Source organism: Euprymna scolopes, chromosome 45, assembly GCF_053919585.1.
Source record: "Euprymna scolopes isolate OS-2025 chromosome 45, ASM5391958v1, whole genome shotgun sequence".
NCBI classification, from domain to species: domain Eukaryota; kingdom Metazoa; phylum Mollusca; class Cephalopoda; order Sepiida; family Sepiolidae; genus Euprymna; species Euprymna scolopes.
Window position 1 is genome coordinate 38,692,072 of NC_136526.1, and position 26,149 is coordinate 38,718,220.

Consider the following 26,149-nt stretch of genomic DNA (forward strand, 5'->3'; position numbering starts at 1 on the left):
TCAACTATACCCCCATTATCCAACAATCATGAGTTTGTTTGCTCAGCAACCGAGAAGGCTAACATGCTTGCCAAGTCGATTCGCCTCCAACTCCACATTGAACCCTGCTAACTACCCCCCTCCCTAACTTTCCTTTGCGGACAGACGCTACACTAGACGATCTGAAAATCACCCCTCTTGACACTTCAAAAGCATGTGGACCTGATCTCATCCCGGCTGTGCTATTAAGAAAATGCTCCGCCGAAGTAGCTTCAGTTCTCTCCAAACTTGTTAACAAATGCCTTAATGAATTTTGCTTTCCTGCTTGCTGGAAAACTGCTTCTATGGTAGGAGTTTTCAAGAATTCTGGCGAAAGAACTGACCCATTAATTTATCGCCCCATTAGCCCCCTCTCACTTTTCGCCAAAATATTTGAGTCCATAATTAACCAAGCTATAGTCCATCACCTTACAGTTGCTAAACTTCTTACAGACCAACAATATGGATTTAGGCAGGCCCGTTCCACAGCAGACATCCTAACTGTAATCTCTGAACGTATATACCATTCACTGGACAAAGCAGGGAAGTGTAGAGCGGTAGTCCTAGATATATCTAAGGCTTTTGACAGGATATGGCATTAAGGTATTCTCAGAAAAATCAGATCATATGGTATCACTGGAAAAATATTTAACATAATAAAATCCTTCTTAGATAAGAGAAAAATCCAGGTTGTTCTCGACGGTCGTACATCTAAACAATATGATATAAATGTGGGAGTGCCTCAAGGGTCTATTCTTGGACCTCTATTATTCCTAATATTTATAAATGACCTCCCTGACAAAATTGTTTGTGAGATGGGTATATATGCTGACGAAACCACGCTCTATAACAGACACGACACGAAAATAAACGGATACATATCTAAAGAAATGGCAGAAAAACTAGAGGATGACTTTTGATTTGTAGTGGAATAGATACAAAAATGGATGGTCACCTTCAATGCTGCCAAGACTTACTTGTTTCCTTCAATAATTACAAGAAACCTTCTCTACCACCAGTAGCAATGGCCAAATACTCTTTATCTGAAAGTAATCTTTTAAACTCCTTGGCCTAACGTTCATAGGAAATATGAGTTGGAACAATTACATTGAGAGCATTGTCAGGACCGCTGCAAAGAAGGTAGGTTCTCTCTACCCTGCTAGAAAGCTACTAACGCCCGAAAGTATCCTGTACCTCTATAAGGCCACCATTCACCCATGTATGGAGTATTGTTGTCATATTTGGGCTGGTGCATCTGCTACTAGTCTCTCGCTCCTGGACAAAGTTCAAAAGAGAGTCGCCAACCTGATAGGTCCTGAACTGTCATCTAGGCTTCAGCTTCTGTCCTATCGACGAAATGTTGCATCCGCCTGCCTGTTCTACAAGTACTTTAACGGTGAATGCTCCGACGAACTGCAAGCACTTGTACCCCCTCGACGTAAATACCTCCGACGGACCCGACAAGCAGCAAAATTCCACCCCTTCACAGTAGAGATCCCTAGATGTAAGAGAGCCTTCTACTCTGGTAGTTTCTTCCCCAGAACTGCTAGACTTTTGAATTCCCTTCCGGGACCCTGCTTCCCCAACTGTACTGGCATGCAGAAGTTCAAGTGTAACGTGAACCGACATCTTGCTGCCCAACTCCCTGCATAGTACCCCTGTTGTTTATATCCCTGATAGTAGCTCTCTACATCAAAGTGGCGATGTGCCTTGTTTGGGACGAAAATGTAATAGAATATATATGTATAATTATCCACTGACACTGACATAATGTTTTGTCGTCTAAATCTCTTCCCCGCGGCTAACTCGCACGACTAATAAATGCATCATTTTTATGTAGATGTTTTTATTTGTTTTTCTGAGCGATATTTTAAAAATAATATATATGCTGCTCCCATTTAGCGGATACAACGGGAAAATTATCCCAAACTCGTATTTGGGTAAAAATGCACTTTCGTATAAATAATTGAATTCATTAAAAAAAAATAATAAATAAAGTATCGCTAACAAAAACAAATAAAAACATCTACATAAAAACGCGATACATTAGCCGGATGGTAGAGGTTGAGGCTTCTTATTAGGGGGTCCGATTTCGAATCTCGCTAGATTCAGTCACTCTGATGAGTCGTAGACGACGAAACAGGTGTCAGTTTATATATATATATATATATATATATATATATATATATATAGAGAGAGAGAGAGAGAGAGAGAGAGAGAGAGCGAGAGAGTAATCCACATACAGTAGTGTTTCGACAAGCAACTACCTCAAGCCAGAACTCAACCACCCGAACAACAGTCAACGCTTCCTACCATTACGCTATACGGCTGCTGCTATGCGGGTAGTGAATTAACGATGTTTTCACACAAAAGAGCATCGCTTAATATGCTAATAGCAGTTTGTATATCATTACCTATATATATATATATATATATATGCGTGTGTGTGTGTGTGTGTGTGTGTATATATTTATATATATATATACAGTCATCCATATGCAGTACTGTATATATATATGTATATATATATATATATATATATATATATATATATATATATATATATATATATATATATAATAAAATAAAAATTACAATTAAATTTACCAAAATGATCCAAGATGGTAAAACTAAAGTATATTATAAATATTAAAGATTTAATCTTTATAAAGTTATCTCAGCCAGATGTAAAAGCTCAATAAAACCAAATAGGAGATAGAGCTTATAATAAGGGCAAACAGTTAATAAAACATGTTAAATAAACACTTTGAATAAGAGTTAAAGACATATTTAATTTGAAAAGGAAACACTTAATAAGTGGATAGTCCTTAATCTGCGGAGTTTCGAAGAAATACTTTCTACTTTTTAAGTGTTTCCTTTTTAAATTAAATATGTTTTAAACTCTTTTTCAAAGTGGTTTTAACATGTTTTATTAACTATTTTCCCTTATATATATATATATATATATATATATATATATATATATATATATATATATATATATATTTATAGTCATCCACAAACAGTAGTGTTTCGCTGTTTCACAGCTCATCAGTGCGGCTAGACAAACAACAACAACAACAACAGCAACAACCTCAAGCCAGAGTCGAAACCCGATTCCCCATACGGAAATCGGAGCTTCTAAGCGTTGCGCTATACGGGCAGTGAATTAACAATGTTTTGACATTGTCCAAAGTATCTAAGCTCAATTTGTTTACACGAAGAGTATCGCTTCATACGCTTATTCCTTCCTAAATGCTCAACGTAAGATAGGGAGCATTATATATATATATATATATATATATATATATATATATATATATATAAAATTTCAATTAAATTGGTAACGTAGAAATATGGTTTTATTCGCTTATAACGAACCAAGAATTACATTTATATATATATATATATATATATATATATATATATATATATATATATATATATATATATAAATGTAATTCTTGGTTCGTTATAAGCGAATAAAACCATATTTCTACGTTACCAATTTAATTGAAATTTTCAGAATATTTATCTGTAAAGTCAAAGAATGTTTGCATGTTATTAAAATAAATTAACATCGCAAATTATAAAAATATATTAAATAAAATAAAAATATTTTTCGTAAATGCAGAACTATGTTCCATTTTATTTCCGGTTTGCAGGCAATTCACGACGATTTGACGATTTCGAATTTCGGATTAGAAATGTAATTCTGAGTTCGTTCGTTATCAATAAAACCATATTTGTACATTACCAATTTATTTGAAAGCTTCAGACAGTCTATAAATTAACATCCCAAATTATAAAAATATATAAAATAAAATAAAAATATTTTTCTTAAATGCGAACCTGTGGTCAAATTTTATTTCTGGTAGAATGCACGTTGGAATGATTTCACTACGATTTGACGATTTCGCATGACAACATTTTCAGTGTTATAATAGGCATCTCTTATTTTTACATTTTTTAATTTCATTTGTTTATCCAAAATTTACATTTATAATTCATAATTTATAATTCATTTATTTATTTCATCCATCAAAAAATAAGTTTTATTTGTTTGTTTGTTTTTTAACGGTATCTCGCATTCCAAAATTCCATTTTTTTAATTCAAATTTCAAGTGTTTTGGTTAAAGCCAAGCCTACCTAAAATAAATTTAATTCTTAAAAATTGTTTCGATCGAATTCATTTGCTTTCTTCTTCACGTGTTTCTTTCCGTTTATTTTTTATTTATTTTTTATTTTTATTCTGATATTCAACAAATTCCTTGGTAAGTTTTTTTTTTCCATAAAATTCATTTGCTGTTTTTTTCATTCAATCTTATTTCTACATTTTTTTACGGCATCTCGCATTCCAAAATTCCATTTAGAAGTATTTAGTCGAAAATTGTAAAAAGCAAGAAACAACAGCAAAAAATATACCAATACAGTAGAATGTAATTATCTACCAACCTAAATACTTTTCACATGCTAAAACAAAGTTTTTTTGTGTTTTTATTTTTCTAATTTCAAAATATGTTGCACCATTATTGTGATGTTTAATTTGCAGTATATTTCAATTTGACTTTTATTATAAAAAGTTTGAGTGTAACACTAAAGAGAGGCCACATCAGACCTGTAGGGTTGATGTGACGTTTCTTTCGGTTAAAAGTAATTTTTTGTTCCCGGACGATGATCGGGTTGAGGCAATAAAAAATTATTATTAATTTTTTTTTTTTTGTGAATAAATTCTGAGCTAAGTCTGTCTTTGAAATGGCGGCGGCAAGAGTGCCTTTGTAGCGAGAGGTTAAATCACATTATAGACTTCAAAAGCGAAAAAGAATGCATAAAATATTTTTGATCTACGATGGCCGGAATCATAGTGGTACCGTAGCCGGAGGGGTGGGGATTTCACACCCGCAATTGGCAAAACTATGAGCCAAAGTTGACCTGTGAATTTGACAAGTTGAAAAGTCGGGTCGTTTTTGATCTAAGAGAAACACACGCAGTGATTCGGCATTATGTTTAGAACAAAGAATAGGAAAAAAAATGAATTGTCCGAAATTTCAAAACAATAAGATAACGTATCGAGAATTGTCATTTGGTGAATCAGGTCGACCGAAAATGTAAGTTATGAAATATTTTTGCTCGGATGGAAAAATGTGTTGTCCGATAAGTTCAAAGCGACAAATGCATTCTTGGTCTTTTGACGTAAACAAAATGTCTGATATAATAGAATAGCCGACAACCAGAACTTAATTCAAAGGTAAACTAAAATTCCTTTGAATTATCAAAGTGAAAAATGAGATCAATAGATAATTTTAAAACAAATAAAATCGCGTGATTTGCTTTAAGTCAAAGGAAAATAATTTTCTTGGATATGGAAAAAAATTCCGTTAGTAAGCCAGGGAGGAGTTAATTAATACAACGTGTAAGTTGGGCGTTAATTAAAGGAGGAGTCAGTCCAATTTTGGAAATGGACCAATGAAAAAGGGCCCTGTCGAAGTATAATCAACCAATGAGAAAAGGCCCCGTCGAATTATAATCAAGCAATTTGATTGGTCGATGACGAACATGGGTGTCGTCATCATTCCATAATTGTATTATAAAAGAAATGAAAAATCAGAGATTAAGTCAGTAAGAGAGAACGGAAGAACAGAAGAAGAGAGAGTCCGGAATCAGAGTCTCGGCAGAATCACCTCTCTCTCTCTCCCCCTCGCTTGTTGCCTGATAACTCAACGCTTATAACGTGTCGATCACTTAATGAGAATTACGCAAAATCCGCGATACCGACCAGGTATTTCAACAACAGAAGCTCAGTTGTAGAACTAACTGCTTGCTTGAATTAATTGTCAACTATATGTATATGCTGTAAATACTTCTTTTATGAATTTCCGAAATATATATTATATTAACCAACCTCCGGAGTTTTGTTGCTGATGTGCGTTGATCCCTATATATGTACATTCTTTATTTGCCATTTGTGACACCGTATCCGTCAACGAACACCCAGGATAATTAGACGATCCACGGAGAACAGGCCTTGAGGACCGAGCATCCGAGAAGAATCCCCAACGCCTTAACGAAGAACTCACTGGGTGACGCGACGTACTAACGGTTGGCAGACCTGGTTGCCCAGTCGACATATCATAACTGTACCGACCAGGGTGCAGAGCATAACTGGGCCGCGATCAGGGGTCGAGGACGTGTAAGGTCACGTTGCAAGGTCACATGAGTTTATGATTTGTTTCCTGCAAAAAAAAATACCCTCTCTGAAGAAAAACAGGCAAAAAGCCTTCTGGGGAGCTAACCGCTTCAATATAATTCCATAAACATTTTATATATTGAATATACTAGATTTATAATTTTTTATGGTAGGAAGTTAAAATATGGAGTTTGGGGGGGGATTAGCGATTTTAGAAAATGTGAGATGATAAAAGTTAAAAATCTAGCGATTTTCTGGACATTTATTTCTCCTGATCTCGCGGGTTTTTTTTAAATCTCAGTTGCCAACATTGCATCACTAAAAAACACTACAGGCTTAATGTAAACAGAATGTGTTTACAATATCGGTAAATTTTCAATGGGTTTAATCACATGATTATTGATAATGTAATCATGTGATCTAAGTTTAATTTAAATTAACCACACGTGGTCGCTTTCATATCAAATATTCATCGAAAAATGGTAGGTACACACAAAATGAATGCCGATGCTCAAAGTGTATAAACATTTTGACTCCTCACTTTACTTAAAAATTCACGAAAAATCAGGAAATTAACAAATTCTAATGAAAATTGCAGTATTTTTCAAATAATGATCGCAGAATATAATGAACTAATTATTTTTACTTAACTCTTAGTGAAAATGTTTTATTTTGTTTAAACAAAAAATACCTTTACTAAACAAAAAAATTAGTTTAAACAAAAAATACCTTTACTAAACAAAAAATACCTTTACTAAAGTTTCAGTAGTAAATAAAAAACGCAAGAATTTATTTTTGCTTTTTTTTATATAAATAAAGCATCGGAATTTGTAGCAATAAAAAATAATTTTTACAAGAACATTACGAAAAAAGCCCCTAAAGTCCGTATTAATGAATTCGATATAACTCGAAGAAAATGAATTATTGGATATTATTCAGGAAATTAAAGATTCAATTATATTCCTATTTCAGTCACCTAAATTATTTAGGGTGAACTGAGTTTAGGAATTTATAGCCAAACCTAAATATTTTTTTGGGCTTAAAAAATAGCATTAATGCAGTAACTTAGGTAAAATTTGCATAGAATGCTCTGCTTTACGGTTGTAAAAATGGAATGGAAATTTGAATTTCGTTCCCTTTTAAATTCGGTACATTCGGGTATTCTGGCAAGGTTAGGGGTGTCTATTCCGAAAGCCGTTCTTAACATGAGTAGATTGGTAGGTGTGTCAGAAATTTCGTGATAAATAGTGAATAATTCCACCCCGTCTTTCTAAGCTTATAACTCCTCGAAAAATGTAACTCAAGCCCTAATTTTTTTCCAATTAAAGGAGCAAGGACCGAGGTTTTATTAAAAAAAAAAACATGTTTTTTTTTTAAAAAAAAGGTTTTAACTTCGGACTTTACAGGTAAATTTCTAAAAAACATTACTTTTTTTGTTTTAAATTTTTATATATTATTTATTGACTTTTTCTCTCTAATTTGTGATACATAACAGTTTGGTGAATAAATTGTTTACTTTTTAATAGACATTTCAAAATGGGAGGCGTGAATTATTTTACCCCCTGTCTTTCCAAGCTTATAACTATTCGAAATATGTAATTCAAGCCCTAATTTGTTTTTCAATTAAAGGAGCAAGGACCAAGGTTTCATTAAAAAAAAAGTAAAAGAAAAAACAAACAACGTGGTTTAAAAAAAAGGTTTTAAACTTTGAACTTTACAGGTAAATTTCTAAAAAAAAAAACACTACTTTTTTGTTTTAAATTTGAATATATTACTTATTGACCTTTTTCTCTTCAATTTGTGATATATAAAACTTTGGTGAGTAAATTAATTATTTACTTTTTAGTAAACACTTGAAAATTGGGGGGGGCGTGAATTAAAAAAAACGTTTGTCTAAAATATTATATTCAGTTTATTGGGAAGAGCATAAAATTTCACATTGACCCTGAAAATATCGTAAAAATAGAATCAATAGAAAAATTTTGATAGATTTTTAAAATTTTAAAATTGAAAAATATTGAGTTCGTAAAATTCATTACTGTTTTTTAAAAAATAAAAAAAAGATATTTCTATTACGTTTAAAACAACTTTAATAGTTTATTTTGGAAGTATAATCCATAAAGAAAATAAATAACCCACAGAAATTATGAGATTTTTATATTATATTCGCAGTTTCGTGATAGGGGTGTAAATAATTCCTACAAAAATTCTGATACATCTACTAGATTATTTATTCGTTGTAAACGTATCCGACAACCTATAAATGTCGACATTTCCCATGTGAATGTTAAGCTGGACTTATGTAAAAAATAACAAAAAGATATACCAAACTGACTTTTTCGTTTAAAAATGGAATTATTTCCCTTTTTTTCCTTAAAAAAAATTTTTTTTTTTTTAATAAATATTTTGTGTTTTATATACATAAAATACAATTGTTGAATGTTACTGTTTTGATTATATTCGTTTTTTGGGGGTGGCACCATTAAAAAATTAAGAAATATTAAAACGAGGCGAACTTTAAGTTTCCATTCCATTTTTACAACAACCGTAAAACAGCGCATACTCAGCAAGTGATTTATAAGCATAATATTGAAACACTAAATCAACATTTTATTTATTTTTTTTGCATAATTAATGATGGAAGTATTTTTCTGTTTATTTTCTTAACATCTGTTAAAAATAAATAAATAATTTGTACATTCTCTTGAAAAAAAGAATCAAACTGTTCTTTACTTTCACATGTGTTCCATTTTAAAAAACTGAGCCACAGCAACGCGTGGCCGGGTACAGCTAGTATATATATATATATATATATATATATATATATATATATATATATATATATATAAAGAGAGAGAGACAGGGAAAGAGAGAGAGAGGGGGGGATTTATAAGTATGCAAAATTTGACCAACCTTCATGAGATATATAATGCCATAATCAAAGTACTTGAGAGCACATTCAGGGTCGTGCGTAGCCCCATTAAAATTTGTAGAAAACTTTACTAGTTGGAATTCCGTCATGCCAAAAGGCTCGAATGCATATATCATGTCATCTGAATAATAATAATAATAATAATAATAATAATAATAAGAAGAAGAAGAAGAAGAAGAAGAAGAAGAAGAAGAAGAATAGTATATAGCAGAAACCTAATAAAAGGTAAAAATGCATGGGCAGTGTCACTAGTGAGATACTCTGGGCCGTTTATAGGACGGACAAAAGAAGAACTGAGACAGCTCGACCAGAAAACCAGGAAACTCATAACCATGCATAATGCACTACACGCAAAGGACGATATTGACAGACTCTATCTGAAATGGAAAGACTGCGGGAGAGGACTGATCTGTATAGAAGACTGTGTGAAGGACACAAAAAAAAGAACTAGAAAGATACATAATGCAAAACACTGAAAGGATAATTATGGCAGCGAGAGATACGGAGAGAACCAACAAAACAGAAAACAGAGAGACAAACGACAAAACGAGAAAAGAGAAATAGGAAGAGAAATAACTCTACAGAAGATTCATAAGAATGACAAAAGATGAGAATAAAGAAAACACCTGGACATGGATGCGAAAAGGACATTTAAACCGAGAAACTGAATCCCTAATAACTGCAGCACAAGATAACTCGATAAGAACCAACCATATCAAAGCAAGGATCGATAAAACACAAGAAAACAGCAAATACAGACTCTGTGGACAAAGAGACGAAACGATAAACCATATAGTAAGTGAATGCAGCAAACTGGCCCAAAAGGAATACAAAAACAGGCATGACCAAATGGGGAGGGCGGTGCACTGGGAATTGTGAAAAGACTGCATTTTGAGCGTACAGATAAATGGTACAAGCATAAACCTGCAACAGCTCTCGAAAACGAGAACCACAAAATCCTATGGCACATGGACATACAGACGGACAAACTCATCCAAGCACGAAGATCAGATGTCGTAATAAGTAACAAGAAAAATCCTGTCAAATCGTTGACTTTACTGTCCCAGCTGACCACAGGGTGAGTATGAAAGAAAAGGAGAAACGAAGCAAATACACAGAACTAGCCAGAGAGTTAAAAGGGGTTTAGATGATAAGGAAAATCAAAATAGTACCGATAATAGTAGGAGCACTAGGAACAATCCCGAAAAAAAACATAGAAAAAAGAATGTTAGAAATTGGAATCAGAGGAATAGCTGTAAAAATACAACGCCTAACGATAATGAAAACAGCTGAAATATTAAGGAAAACCCTAGAATGCGGAGAATAACACAATACAATATAACGAAGAAGCGTTACAGGGAATGAAGAACAACGAAGCTGCAGATCTACACGTTCTATATCCTCCATCATGCACCCCTCCATTGTTTCACCACCGTTCCCCCCAATAGGAAAGTGATACCAAAGAGCCGAGAAGGGTCAAGGAGGATGGAAAGACCGAGGAGGGAGCACTGGCCAGACCTCCGCTGGACAAGTGCGAAGAGAACTGGGATCGTGGGGAGGGTTAGTGCCACTCAAATTCCAGTATAAATCAATGGGCAATGCCAGCGAGAAATCAATGTTAAGAGGCTGTTGCGATGATGCAAATATATTTGCAAATGCTATCGAAGGAGGAGGAGAGAGCTGGACGTCTGGGGAGACTTGTTGTCACTCAGCTTCCAGAGAACACCACAGGTCGCCAATCAGATCGTTTGCTGACTTGTGTGAAAGTTCCAGGTGAGCCAATAATAATAATAATAATAATAATAATAATAATAATAATAATAATAATAATAATAATAATAATAATAAAGGCGTGCGACAGTATTTATACGAAAGTGCATTTTTACCTAAATGCTTGTTGGAAATAATTTTCCCATTGACCAATCTGGTACGCGTTAAATTCAGCCACTCTGATGAGTCGTAGACGACGAAACACGTGTCAGTGGATGATTATATTTTTAAAATAATATATATGCCGCTCCCTATTAAGGGGGTACCAGATTGGTCAATGGGAAAATTATTTCCAACACGCATTTAGGTAAAAATGCACTTTCGTATAAATACTTGAATTCATTCAAGAAAGTATCGCTAATAAAAACAAATAAAAACATCTACGTAAAAACGCGATACATTTAGTAGTAGGGCGAGGCAGAGGTTTAGGCTTCTTATCATGGGATCTCGATTTCGAGTCTCGCTAGATTCAGCCACTCTGATGAGTCGTAGACCACGAAACACGTGTCAGTGGATAATTATATATATATATATATATATATATATATATATATATATATATATATATATATATATACATCGAGTTATCGGTTAATGATTGTGACTATCATTAGTTTTGTCGTGTTATGGAAGAATAATCACACACATGAATCACTTCAGTAGGAATACCATGGTATAGGTTCGATTCGTAGATAGCGATTAAGAATGATTAGTTACAACAATACAATATATATAAATATGAGGTAACTACTGTTGCTTAACGCTTTGCTTGCCTTTCAGAAACTAAGTCAACGGTTAGGGATATTCCAGTACTGTTAGATTAAGTCATGTGCAAAAACATCGACCGATCAGTTAATGTTGTGGCCATCATTAGTTTTGTCGGGTTATGGAAGAATAATCACACACATGAGTCACTTCAGTACGAAATACTATAGTATAGATTCGAGTCATAGTTAGCGACTGATAGTGATTAGTAACAAAATACAATCTATATATGTAGATAAAGGTGAAATTGTTTGTCTGTGTGTGTATGTGTGTGTACATTTCCCTAACGAATAACTCTGTCAATTTTCGATCTACAGACTCGACATTTGACATAAGGAGTATTGAGATTTGGGATAATCTTTTTAATCGGTGTTTGGCTAGAAATTTAGCTGTCAAGAAGTGAAAGTCCAAAGATTTGACCTTTGAAAATTCTACCAAACTCCTCCGCCAATTTTGAGTCTAAACATTTGAAAATTTAGATATAGGTTACTTGGGCATGGATCAAACGTTGTAATTCGATTTGAGCCCGAAACAATAAATGTTAAGGGGTGAAAATTCACCTCAAAGTTTTAAAAAATTGACCCCTGGGGTCTCTACCAAATTAGCCAATTTTAAGGCTAAACATTTGAAATTTTACATAAAGTGTATTCAGACATAGGGCAAGCTTTGTAATTTGTTTTCGGTCAAACATTTGGCTACCAAGGGGTCAAAGTTCAAAAGAACTTTGCGGTCTCTAGTAAAATATTCAACCAATTTTTGGTCTAAATATGATTTTTTTTACATAAAAAATATTCAGACATTGCAGCAAGCTTGTGAATCAGTTTATGAGCGAAAATTTGGCTGCCAAGAGGTCAAAGTTGAAAGAGTTGACCTTTACAGACACTAACAAACTCGTCCGCCCATTTTGGGTCTAAACACTTGAAATTTTAGATGTACGTTTTCTGGACATGAGTTAAACTTTTTAATATATATATATATATATATATATATATATATATATATATATATATATATATATATATTCACATTCAGTTATGAACAGTACATAAGGCCCGAGCAAAGACGGGCTGAACTGCTTGTATTTAATATAGACATTTTCTTGAAATTTTGATTATACGTTTGTTATGATGAGGTGCAGCGAACAAAGTATAGTGTTATCCGTTCGAATCACAGAATTAATATTTAATACAAAAAAAAGCTCAAATATAACCATATTAAACAATCGATTCCATAGAAAGCACTCACTCTTAATAACGGGTTATAAGTCCGCCAGCACCTTAATAATCTAAACTTATTTTAAAAAGCTCAAACAAAAAAGCTGAGACCATATTTTTAAATACCGCTTGTCTTTCAATTAAATTTAGAAGATAACGAAATTTCAATCAAGCCTTTATATATATACTAGCAGTTCAACCCGGCTTTGTTCGGGCCCTATGTACTGTTCATAACTTTACGTGCATATGTGCACATATATATTAAAAAGTCCGACTCATGTCCAGGTAACTACATCTAAAATTTCAAATGTTTGGACCCAAAATTTGCGAAGGAGTCTCCTAGAGACTGCATAGGTAAATTCTTTTGAACTTTGACACATTGGCCGCCTACTTTTCCGCTCAAACCCAATTAAAAAGCTTGCCCTCTGTTTGAATACATTTTATGTAAAATTTCAAATGTTTAGACCTAAAATTGGCTGAGTCGTTTGGTAGAGACTGCAGAGGTCAAATCTTTTACAATTTGACCCCAATTTTGATCCCTTAACATTTATTGTTTTGTGCTCAAATAAAATTAAAATTTTTCATCTATGTCTAAGTAACCTACATGTAAAATTTTAATTGTCTATACCCAAAATTGGTGGAGGAATTTGGTAGAGATTTCAAAGCTCAAATCGTTAAACTTTGACCCCTTGACAGCCAAATTTCTGGCCGAAAACCTATTTAAAAGATTATCCCAACCCTATATACCCCTTCTGTCAAATCTTGAGTCTGTAGACTGAAAATTGACAGAGTAATTTGATAGGGAAATGTACACACAATGACACACACGGATAATTTCACTTTTATAGATATACTAGAGTACCCCTGACCCGTTGTGCCAGTATGTTATATTAGCTATGGAATTAATGTATGAGCGTGACATTTGTGACGCAAAGAAAATAGTTTTTTGTGACATAACAGAAACATTTATATGAAAGTATATTAAAATGAAAAAAAGAATATAGATAGATTTCTATGAGTCGTTCTGTTTATAATTGTTTATTTTGAAAAAAAAAAACTTACAGCAATTAGATTATAATTGAATTATATGTGGTTTGCCATACTTATAAGTAAATGTGCACTGAACAGATACCATAATACTTATAGGGGTCAATCCTGGGCCCAACTCTCTTCCTGATCTACATCAATGACCTCCCTAAACACATACTTAAATCATTCGTTGACATCTATGCTGATGATACGACCATCTACGGCAACACATCAAAGGCTGTAAATGACAAAGTTCTCTCTGATTCTCTCTCCTCTGATCTCGAGAGCGTGGTTCAGTGGGGGAAGACGTGACTGATTACCTTTAATACATCCAAAACCAAACTCCTATCCTTACATCATCAACGCTCGGATCCCCATCTGGCATCAATTGTGATGGATGGCTCACGTCGTGGTGAGGCTCCATGTTTTGACAAGCTTCTGGGTTTGACCTTTACTCCTGATCTGAAATGGAACACGTACATCAAGTCTGTTGCCAAGGTCGCTGGAAAGATGGTGGGATCCTTCTACCGCTCTAGAAGATATCTCACTACTGATGCAATTCTCTATCTATGTAAAAGCCAAGTACGTTCAAGGATGGAATACTGCTGCCATATCTGGGCAGGAGCTGCTAAAAACAGCCTATCCTGCCTTGACAGAGTACAAAATAGACTTCGTGGCTTAGTGGGGGATGCCCTTTTCTCTACCCTGCAACCTCTCTCCCACAGAAGAGACGTTCCGAGCCTATCCTTGTTTTATCGTTATTTCCATGGCAGGTGCTCGTTTGAACTCCAATCTCTGGTCCCCCCTCGCCAATCTTTCACGAAAAACACCCGTCTAGCTGAATCCACTGTCAAAAATTTCCCCCACTCTATATCTGTGCCTAAATCAAAACGTGGATTCCATGAACAAAGCTTCTTTCTTAGAACTGCACGCCTGTGGAACTCTATTCCGTCTGCCTGCTTCCCACCGAACTACAACTTGGATGTCTTCAAGTCCAATGTTAACAAATTCCTAATGAACCACCCCCTTAAGTAAACACTTCATCAAATCTCCACACTAACGTAATGTACTTGCAATAACCCTTATCCCTGAGTGGCTTCCGGGCCTTGATAAGTGGTGAACCTCTATCTCACAGAAGAGATGTTGCGAGTTTGTCTCTGATGTATCGTTATTTTCATGGAAAGTGTTCAACTGAGCTTCAATCTTTGGTCCCCCCTCGCCAAACTTTCACAAGAAACACTCGTCTAGCTGTAAACACTATCAATAATTTCCCCCACTCTTTATCTGTGGCTAAACCTAAACGTAGATTCCATGAACAAAGCTTCTTTCTTAGAACTGCACGCCTGTGGAATTGTCTTCCGTTTTCCTGCTTTCCGGCTGACTACAATATGGTTGTGTTCAAGTCTAAAGTAAATAAGTTCTTGATGAGCCGTTCCATATAAGTTATTAAATTTACCAAATTTTCATTACTAATGATTACTATATTGACCAATTTCTACTGTACACTCTTTAACCCTTATCCTTGAGTGGCCTCTGGGCCTTGATAATGTGGTGATGCCTTTGTAAAAAAAAAAAAAAAAAAAAAAAAACCCACTCTTCTCATGTTAAATAATAATTTCGAAATAATAACATTAATATTTCAGCGTCCCAATTGTATTTTTGTTTGCTTCTTTTTCGCGTTTAAATTATCCAAATAAACAATTGTTAATACTGTCTGCTTTTTTTTTGTTTATATCCTTCATTTCTGTATTACGTTTAAGTTATTTTAACCGCCCACTCTTCCCATGTTAAATAATAATTTCGAAATAATAACGTTAATATTCCAGTGCGCGGGTCATTCGCGCATGCGCAACCGGTATGCCGTAAACCGGAAAGTGGGTTACATACCTCGTTACAAGGTCATTTGAGTTTTATAATTATATAGATTATTCACACACACACACATACACACACACACACATGTAATGAGTCAAATCTTTTAATTTAAACGCGAAAAACAAAAAACAATTGAGAGGCTGAAAACGTACACAGTAAAACAATACGTTTTATTGTCGCGTTGATTATTTATTTTTAACGCAATTATAAAAAAACATATTTTCGGGATTATTTATTTATGTTGGTAGCGCAGAAGAAAATGTATGAATATTTTTTCAGAAAGGTGTATAAAAAATGGAGAATAAATTAAAAAAAAAAAGGAAGGTTGTGGGCAAATCGCCATTGTAATATGCTATTATGGCTGTCAACCGGTTAAAGTAGATTTATTTTAAGAAAATTGCATTAAAATAACTTTAACACAATACGGAAATGAACGATGTAAAAAAAATGCAGAAAATATCAACAATTGTTTATTTGGATAATTTAAACGCGAAAACAAAACAATTGGTACGCTGAAAACGTACACAGTAAAACAATAGTTTTTATTGTCGCGTTGATTATTTGTTTATGTACGCATGCGCAACCGGATAAAGGTCATTGGAGTTTTATAATTATATAGATAGATTTTCCAAAATCTATATCAGTAAGATCAAGTGTGATTTCGAAATATACTTACGCTTAAATAGATATGATTTTCGAGTCTTTTCTGAATATACTGCGGCGTGTACCCATTTGGGACCGCTTGGGAAGCGAGTTTCGACATACGTCTTCAATCCATCTCGCTCGTCAATAACATGGCCTTTGTCAACAAACAAAATCGCCTTTCCGTCAACTGAAAGACAAAAATAATTAAAATCTAAACGTGTCTGCTACGACTTCCATATCTATGTTTTTGTGGACATATTTGCTTCTCTGGATACAGGTAGTACCTTTCAAGTCTCACCAAGCTGTATTCTACACAGTAGGACGGACGACATTGAAGGTCCTTGTCCATCACCCTAAATCTCTTATATGAGAACACGCAGCTCCATATTTATGGAAGCCGCTCAATCTAACGGGCAATGCATTATGAAAAGCTGGTTTACACGGCACAACTAGGCATATAAATCTATTCAACACAGATCACCGACTAAAGCAGAGGAGCTTAAAAAAATCAATGTCAACATAAAATTTAACTATTGAAGTATGAACCCCGTTGCATAGTGGGTATCCCTGAAAGGAGAAAAAGTTATAGATGTACATCCCTAATAGAGCTCCTAATGCGATTGTATATCACGATCGCTTCTTTCTGACAACCCTTTTCAGCCAAGATACGATCAAATATATTCCTCAGATTTTTTTTTGGACTACATCAGTTAAGTTTAGAGTAAAACTCCGAAGTCTGCGAATCAATCTAACGGGCAATGCATTATGAAAAGGTGGTTTACACGGCACAACTAGACAGATAAATAAGGTGGTACCGGTTTACTTGAAATTGAAATATAGAATTGATTATCTCCCTTCGACCTTGTGAAACGCTTTCAAACATCTAGTCGTTCACAGAAAGCATGTTTAATATTTGTAAATATTGTTTTGTGTTCCTTTATGTTAAAATAAATGTTTCATTGTTTACGACTTGTTTTATGCGCAATAGATATTTCTTGTTTGTTTATAACTCTGGTTTTATTTACACGTTAATTGTTGGGTTAGCAGAGTGCATCACATGTATAAACCCACTTGTCTTTAACATTTTCAGAAAGGGCAGACGTGCGCGTCCTAAGGGTGTTAGCGAAGCACCCACACATGCTTTCTAGAAGGCGCATTGTAATTCACCAGAGGCGCGAGTACTGATTATCTTGTTGTCCTCGGTTAATAAACATAATATTAGTGATTTTATATTGCTTTATTTGCTACAGCGATTCAATATGTTTATTCCATAGATCGAAGTATCCATTTAAGCCAGGTAGACTGTGGTGGGTTAGTACTTTTACAGTTGTTAGCTCATAGGCTTAGGGCAGGCAGTGAATTATCTGTGTTACTGCGTCCACTAATCAAAGCCCGCTACTAATTCCTCGCTAAAGGCTAATTTTTTAAAAATTATATTTTCACCCCAAACAAGGCACATTGCCACTTTGATGTAGGGGGCTACTATCAGGGACATAAACTACAGGGGTACTATGTGGGAAGTTGGGCAGCAAGATGTCGGTTCACCTTACACTTAAACTTCTGCATGCCAGTACAGTTGGGGAAGCAGGAACTCGGAAGGGAATTCCAAAGTCTAGCGGTTCTGGAGAAGAAACTACCGGAGTAGAAGGCTCTCTTACATCTAGGGATCTCTACTGTGAAGGGGTGGGATTTAGCTGCTTGTTGGGTTTGTCGGGGATATTTACGTCGAGGGGGTACAAGTGCTTGCAGTTGGTCGGAGCATTCACCGTTAAAGTACTTGTAGAACAGGCAGAGGGATGCTACATTTCGTCGATGGGGCAGAGGCTGAAGCTTAGATAACAGTTTAGGACCTATCAGGTTAGCGACACTCTTTTGGACCTTGTCTAGGTGCGAGATACTAGTAACAGATGCACCAGCCCAAATGCGACAACAATACGCCATATATGGCCGAATGGTGGCCTTAAAGAGGTACATAATTTCAGGCGTTAGTAGCTTTCTAGCAGGGTAGAGAGAACCTACCTTCTTCACAACGGTCCTAACAATGCTCTCAATGTAATTGTTCCAACTCATGTTACCTGTGAACGTTAGACCGAGGAGTTTATAAGATGTACTTTCAGATAAAGAGTCAGTGGCCATTGCTATTGGTAGTAGAGACTGTTTCTTGTAATGTTTGAAGGAAACAAGTTTAGTCTTGGCAGCATTGAATGTGGCCATCCATTTTTGTCCCCATTCCACTACAGATTGGAGATAATCATCTAGTGCTTCTGCCATTTCTTTAGATATGTGTTTATTAAAGGATAATAACCATGTACAAGAATCATGGCAACAAATTACACAATTGACGTGGAATATCGTCTTCAATCTTACTCTCCTAATCATTATTAGAATAATTCCATGATAAAATCAACAAGATATTGTTACGTGCTTATTTCTAGGAAATATTAAACATGCAACAAGTCAGACGAATTGTTTTTTCTGGAGTTATTTGGTAATATCAATCCGAATTTACAATTTTTTGAGTTTAGGCTGGTCTTCGTTCTTTTTTTTTTTTCTTTTTTTTTTTTTTTTGAAGAGTGTTCAGTCACGTGGGTATCTGAGGATGCTTCACGAATCCTTGAAAGTCTTTAAGATTTCATCAACTTTACTTTACGCCATGGATAATTGCAACCTTGTGCGATACTTCGCGAACTCTGCTGCTCCCATCTGTGGCTGCAAAAAACTGACTAAACCGTGTGTGCAGCCTTGTTTATTTTTAATCGGGGGAGGTGGTCGGATCAATGAGACGCACCCTTTTGCATCCACCAATTAAAGTCCGTTACTTATCCCTCGGTAAAGGACAATTAAAGCATAATAATCATGTACGAGAATAAAGGCGACAAATTCAACAATTTACGTGGAATGTCGCTTTTAATTGTCATTAGAATAATTCTATGATAAAATTGCTTGTTTCTAGGGGATATTAAACACGCAACAAATATTTGCTAAACATTCAGAATTAGAAAAAACAAGAAATATTTATTGTACATAAAACAAGTCTTCAACAAGGAAACATTTATTTTAATATAAAGAAAAACAAAACAATATTTACAAATATTAAATACGCTTTCTTCGAGCTACCAGATGTTTGAAAGCGTTCCACAAGGTCTAAGAGAGATAATCAATTCTATATTTAGAAGAAATGCCGAGTAAAAGAGAATATTGAATTTTTATTTCTTTGGTCAGAGGAAAAGACCGAAATCTTTACAGTTTTCAGAGTTTTTTTTTTTTCTTCGAGGTAATTGATTCATTTAAATGTTTTTTAGCGACTGACAACGCAACTCGCTTATTATTTGCTTAAATAATTTAACTGAGAAGTTTTCGCGAATAGCGTTGTTTTATAGTTTTGGCGGATGGAACATTCCAGAATTGCTATAAAATAGAATACTTTGACATTCACAATTTTAGAATATACAAGAATCACTCCAAGTGGAATATTTTAATATTCCATATTTTAGAACGTTATGGAATTACTCCAAATACTATACTTTAATATTCCATATTTTAGAAATTTCCGGAATCTCGCTCAAAAGACCATTTCTTATATTCTATAACTAGCGGGGGTACCCGGCGTTGCCCGAGTGTTTGTTTTCGGGACGGGGGGGGGAGTTTTAAAAAATGTTATGGTAGGTAAGTAGGAAGGATCAAACCCGGAGTCATGAGTAAAAGTAGGAAAATAAAGTGTGAAAAAAAAACAAAAAACATCTGCAACGTTAACAGTTCGGCCACCAAGAAAAGTCCATTCCAGTTGTTTAGAAAAAAAACAAACACTATGGTAGGTCGGCGCGAACGTGAAAATATAATGTGAATTGTCCAGCACCCTAACCACTACGCCACAAAGCACTGCAGCTTAGTTTAGTGATTTTAAATAACTTAACATGATAGAATACGAAGGCAAACCGGTGTTCTCTTCTCAACTGTTCCCTGTGAACGATCTCCAAACGGTGTTAAGTGGTGGCAGGGGGAGGAGGAATTTTTAAGAGAGAAAATATTTTACCACTTCCATTGATCTTAACCGATGTTGGCCATGACTTCTCAGCAGAAAAAGTATAGAAATCTAAGATTATCGAGGAATTTGAGAACTAATAAGCCTATAACAAACCTCAGATATTGTTCTGACGTTTGTGCATAATGTATTGCATGAAATATCTTGATTTTTAATCCTATTAAGGTCAAAATCCCACGGGAAAAAATGAGTTCATTTTATTTATATATATATATATATATATATATATATATATATATATATATATATATATAGAAAGAAAGAAAGATAGAGAAGAGAAGAGAAGAGAAGAAGAAGAGAAGATAGAATAGATAGAAGAGAAGAAGAGAAGAAGAATAGATAGATAGAAGAGAAGATAGAATAGATAGAAGAGAAGAAGAGAAGAAGAATAGATAGATAGAATAGAAGATAGAATAGATAGAAAAGAATAGAGAAGAGATAGAATAGAAGATAATGTAATATTTTTAATAATAATTACACATTTTTAATATTATTGTAATTTCTTAATACTTTTATAGGGGAAAATATCCTCCGTTGACAAATGTGACTAAGATTTTCCAAGTGTTTTTAGGTGTTCACCGTGTAGTAGATTTTATACCAGGCGTCGTTTGCAAATGTTTCGCGATTGATGTAATATACATGGACTACTCTATATGCCATATATGAGTAACATTCAATATTCTATCGTAAAAATGTCCCCAAATACGGCGTCTCCCGTCATACAAAAGTAATATAAAAACTAAAAAAACAAAAAAACAAACAAACTTACTTTTCATGACTGCATCGATTGTTGTGTATGTATGATTGCAAAAACGACCTGGCGTGTCATCTATGAGCAAAGAATAATAAAAAAAAGATAAAACTCTTGATAATTAACAGGAATAGCAAGTGCGAAAAGTGCAAAACAAAATAAACACAAAAACAGAATAATCAACACAGCATACGTTATAATCACGCTCACACACAGGTTCCCGGTGGATCACCGAAGTTAAGCAACGTTAAACATGTTCAGTACTTAATGGGTGACTATTTGGGACATCTCGGTGGTGTATGCGCTTTCCGCTTATCTCGGCATTGTTTCCAGTCGTCCTGACAATCCTCCGTGCCACTGATCTCAAACACTGCCGATTCAGAAGAGGTGTGATTAAGGCCAGGTGTGGTAGAGATTACGCAACCCTTGGCTCATAATTACATGCGCAGCTGCCCCTAAAGAGGTATCCTTTGTTTTTCGTGACTCAATAGAAGTACAAACCCCCTATTTTCCTGTGTAAATTTCCTAATCTTATATTTTTTTTACATAGTGGACACCACTTATCAAGGCCCGGAAGCCACTCAGGGATAAAGGTTATTGCAAGTACAGTACGTTAGTGTGGAGATTTGATGAAGTGTTTACTTAAGGGGGTGGTTCATTAGGAATTTGTTAACATTGGACTTGAAGACATCCAGGTTGTAGTCAGGTGTGAAGCAGGCAGACGGAATAGAGTTCCACAGGCGTGCAGTTCTAGGAAAAAAGAAGCTTTGTTCATGGAATCCACGTTTTGATTTAGGCACAGATAAAGAGTGGGGAAAATTTTTCACCGTGGATTCAGCTAGACGGGTGTTTTTTTGTGAAAGATTGGCGAGGGGGGACCAGAGATTGGAGTTCAGACGAGCACCTGCCATGGAAATAACGATAAAACAAGAATAGACTCGCAACGTCTCTTCTGTGGGAGAGAGGTTGCAGGGTGGAGAAAAGGGCTTCCCCCACTAAACCACAAAGTCTATTTTGTAGTCTGTCAAGGCAGGATAGGTTGTTTTTAGCAGCTCCTGCCCAGATATGGTAGCAGTATTCCATCCTTGGACGTACTTGGCTTTTATACAGATAGAGAATTGCATAAGCAGTGAGATATCTTCTGGAGCGGTAGAAGGATCCCACCATCTTTCCAGCGACCTTGGCAACAGACTTGATGTACGTGTTCCATTTCAGATCAGGAGTAAAGGTCAAACCTAGAAGCTTGTCAAAATACGGGGCCTCTCCCAGACGAGAGCCATCAATTTCAATCTATGCCAGATGGGGATCAGAGCGTTGATGATGTAAGTATAGGAGTTTGGTTTTAGATGCATTAAAGGTAACCAGCCACTTCTTCCCCCACTGAACCACGCTCTCGAGATCAGAGGAGAGAGAATCAGAGAGAACTTTGTCATTTACAGCCTTTGATGTGTTGCCGTAGATGGTCGTATCATCAGCATAGATGTCAACGAATGATTTAAGTATGTGTTTAGGGAGGTCATTGATGTAGATCAGGAAGAGAGTTGGGCCCAGGATTGACCCTTGAGGGACTCCAGCATTAATACTACAGGCCTCTGATTTTTGTCCATCGATCACTACTCTTATGAGCCTATCGGAGAGAAATGATTTAATGATTGAGAAAACACTTCCAGTTATACCGTAGCTGGAAATCTTGTGAATTAGACCCTTATGCCATACATTGTCGAAGGCCTTTGATATGTCAAGAGCAATTGCCCTAGAAAGGAAGCCTTTGTCAAGAGATTCACTAATCCTGTGAGATATAACCGTTAGCACATCTGCGGTAGATCTTGCAAAACGAAAACCATATTGTGTGTCACTAAGAAGGTTGTTTTTGTTGAGGCGGTTGACTATTTCTCTATTTAATATGGATTCCAGCAACTTACTCATAACACACAGGAGACTTATTGGTCTGTACTGAGAGGGAGATGATTATCACCTGAATTCTTAAATACAGGGCAAACTGATGAGGTTTTCCAGAGAGTCGGAAAGAATTTCTCTTAAGGCAGCGCTTAAACAGTTTCGTAAGTATGGGAGCAAGTTCTGGTTGAAGCTTTTTTAACCCTATAATTGGGATGCCGTCAGGGCCAGTTGCTTTACTGGAATCAAGGTTCTTGATTAGCTTGGCGACCTCATGCACGGATATTTGTATATTACCTAGCGTGTTCTGTGTTATAGGAGGAAATATGGGGAGTTGATGGCCTTCGTCGCATATGGTAGAATTGGCTGCAAAGTTCTTTGCAAATAGTTTGGCCTTGTCTGATGCTGACGAGATGACCTCTGGTCCATTGATAATGGTTGCGATAGAACGCACACTTCTGTTCAGGATCCTATTTGTTATTTTCCAAAACTGGTGGGAACCAAGCCGCTGATCAGCTACCTTGGATTTAACAGACTCTTGCATTTTGTATTACTCTTTTACAGTGGTTGCTGGCAGTCCTGAAAGCAGCTTTAGTCTCAGTGCATCTATTACGTTGGTAGTTATGGAAAAAAGTGATTTCTGTGCGCGATAGCAGCAGCACATTTTGGGGAGAACCATGGCTGGCTGTTAGGTTTTTTTGGAATTTTTTAGATGGTATGAATTGGTCTATGCCTACAATTAACCATTCGGTCAGATCTGATACTATAGAGGACACATCCTTTTTAAACATGGAGTGTAGAGGTAAATCAGATATGAATGTACGGAAGCTATCCCAGTCAGCCATAGAGTATCGGTATACAGTACGGTGGAGAGGTACGTCTGGGGACTTATTACATTTCGTTTTTATCCTAACTGATACGACGGAGTGGTCGGAGAATCCTAGAGGAGAATGAACGGAACATGAACATAGCTCAGGGGAAGTTGAGAGAAAAAGGTCTAGGAGGCTTGCATATTGACCGGGTGTATCGGGAACACGGGTGGGTTCTCGAACAATCTGAGTGAGGTCATAAGCAATGGAAAAATCATGACAAAACCTCCCCTCATCGTCTGTCTTATTTGAATGGGTCAGCCATTCCATGTTATGGACGTTGAAGTCACCACAGATGTGGATGTTAGCCGAGGGATGTGCAGACAGGAGGTGGTCTATTTTCTCAGATATGCTCTTAAAGATAGTAACTCGGCTGTTATGGGGCCAATAGAGGGAAAATATAAATGCAGTGGTGTAGGCAAGTGCAACTCGGAAACACATATATTGCAAATTAGGATCTTCTCTAGAGATATCCCTGCCACACGGGAAGCCATCTTTAATGTAGGCACATATTCCATGCCTATGGCGATCTTGGGGGTCAGATTTAGCTGTTAAGTTAGAGTATCCGTTAATTATGAACTCATCTATTGGTTAGAGCAGTACAGAGAGGGAAAGTAAGCGAGAAAAAGACAGGAATTTTTTTTGTAGCACATGAAAAGGTAAAGCCGTAACAATTACCCACTAGTATGGCATCGAGAGGCCCCACCAGAGACTACTGCATGGTACAGATCCATTCACCAAATGGAAATACAGCAGTCCCAGTACTTTGCACCTGCTGATAGGACAGCCTCCGTAGTGGTTAATCCAAGGTTCGAGTCCCTGACTATCAGGCGGATAACGTCAGCCCAGACAAAACGTTTACCTCCAGCACCCTTACTAGTGACATGGCCACAAGGATAGACATAGAGACAGAAAAATATGCAAATGAACAAGGTTGTGTAAACGATTGAGTTTGTAAAATCGATATTTGATTCTAACTTGTCTATTTTACTTTTTTTTATCGTTCCACTATATCCTTTAGAAAGCAAACATTTTTTTTTTTTAAATACTCATTCCGACTAGAAATATTTTAGTAAATTGAGTCATTTTCAATACTGTCTCAAATAACACCGTTAGTTTATGTCATAGTACATAGTAATTATACTGAGACAACTACTATTTTTTTGGATACTGCCAGAGTGCCCCCTTTTTGTAGGTGCTGATTTCCCCCACATTAAAAACGACCTTGTGTCTCATTTGCTTTCGTGGGGAAGCAAATAAATACCACGATATAAAGCCGGAAGCTTAACTGGCCCCCGCCCAGGTTTAAAGCAATGTTAACTTCTGCGCATGCGTAGCGACTCCTATCATTCTTAACTTAATTACCAGCTCAATAAATTCACTGTCCTCTTTGGCCTAATGGTAGCCGAGGAAGACTAATTTTTAACGTTTTCGAGTTCGATCCCACTTCTCTCGATCTATATTTTTTTTATCCTTGTGCCATTATCCTCCACCCGGGCAAAATTTAATTACCAACACATTGAATTCACTATCCTCTTTGGCCTAATGGTTAGTGTGGAAAACTAACTACCCACCTCTCTCTCTCTCTATCTTTTTTATTTTAACCATGTGTAAGCTATTCTTAACATCGCTTCGTCCTTGTGCTAATATCCTCCACCCGGGCAACGCCGGGTACTCTACGCTAGTATGAATATAATTTTTTTTTCTAATACAACGTTTCTTTTCTGAGAACTGGTTGTCTCCTAGATGAAACTGAACTTCTGCCACATTGACCCATTGTTTTTTTTGGGGGGAGGGGGGGCAGATAAAAGTATCGTGTGACGTCACACCTCCCATTTTCATTCGTTTTCTTAAAAAAAGTCGAACTTGAAAAACGTTTTGTATAGATAATTATATAAAACAAATCCAACTGTAATAACATTCACACTGACAGGAAGACGTTTAGTTCCAGAGCAAGCACTCTTTATCTGTGCCTAAACCTTAATGTAGATTTCATGAACAAAGCTTCTTTCTTAGAACTACACGCCTGTGGAACTCTTTTTCGGTTGCCTGCTTTCCATCTGACTACAATTTCACTGTCTTCAAGTCCAATGTAAACAAATTCTTGATGAACCGTCCCCCATAAGTAATCCAATTTACAAAATTCCCACCGCTTA

The 26,149-nt window shown here is 35.7% G+C and overlaps 1 protein-coding gene across 4 annotated transcripts in view; it reads right to left on the reverse strand.

Annotated features, from left to right (window-relative positions):
- The window catches only part of LOC145269464 (uncharacterized), a 53,694-nt gene that overhangs the window by 12,291 nt on the left and 15,254 nt on the right, over positions 1-26,149 (reverse strand). For all 4 annotated transcript variants that reach the window (XM_080125162.1, XM_080125164.1, XM_080125163.1 and 1 more), the window contains exons 4-6: positions 21,247-21,306; positions 16,467-16,622; positions 9,119-9,258 (exon numbers count right to left, since the gene is read on the reverse strand). In XM_080125162.1, the coding sequence (XP_079981288.1) occupies positions 9,119-9,258; positions 16,467-16,622; positions 21,247-21,306 (356 nt within the window). The remainder of the gene's footprint in view (positions 1-9,118; positions 9,259-16,466; positions 16,623-21,246; positions 21,307-26,149) is intronic.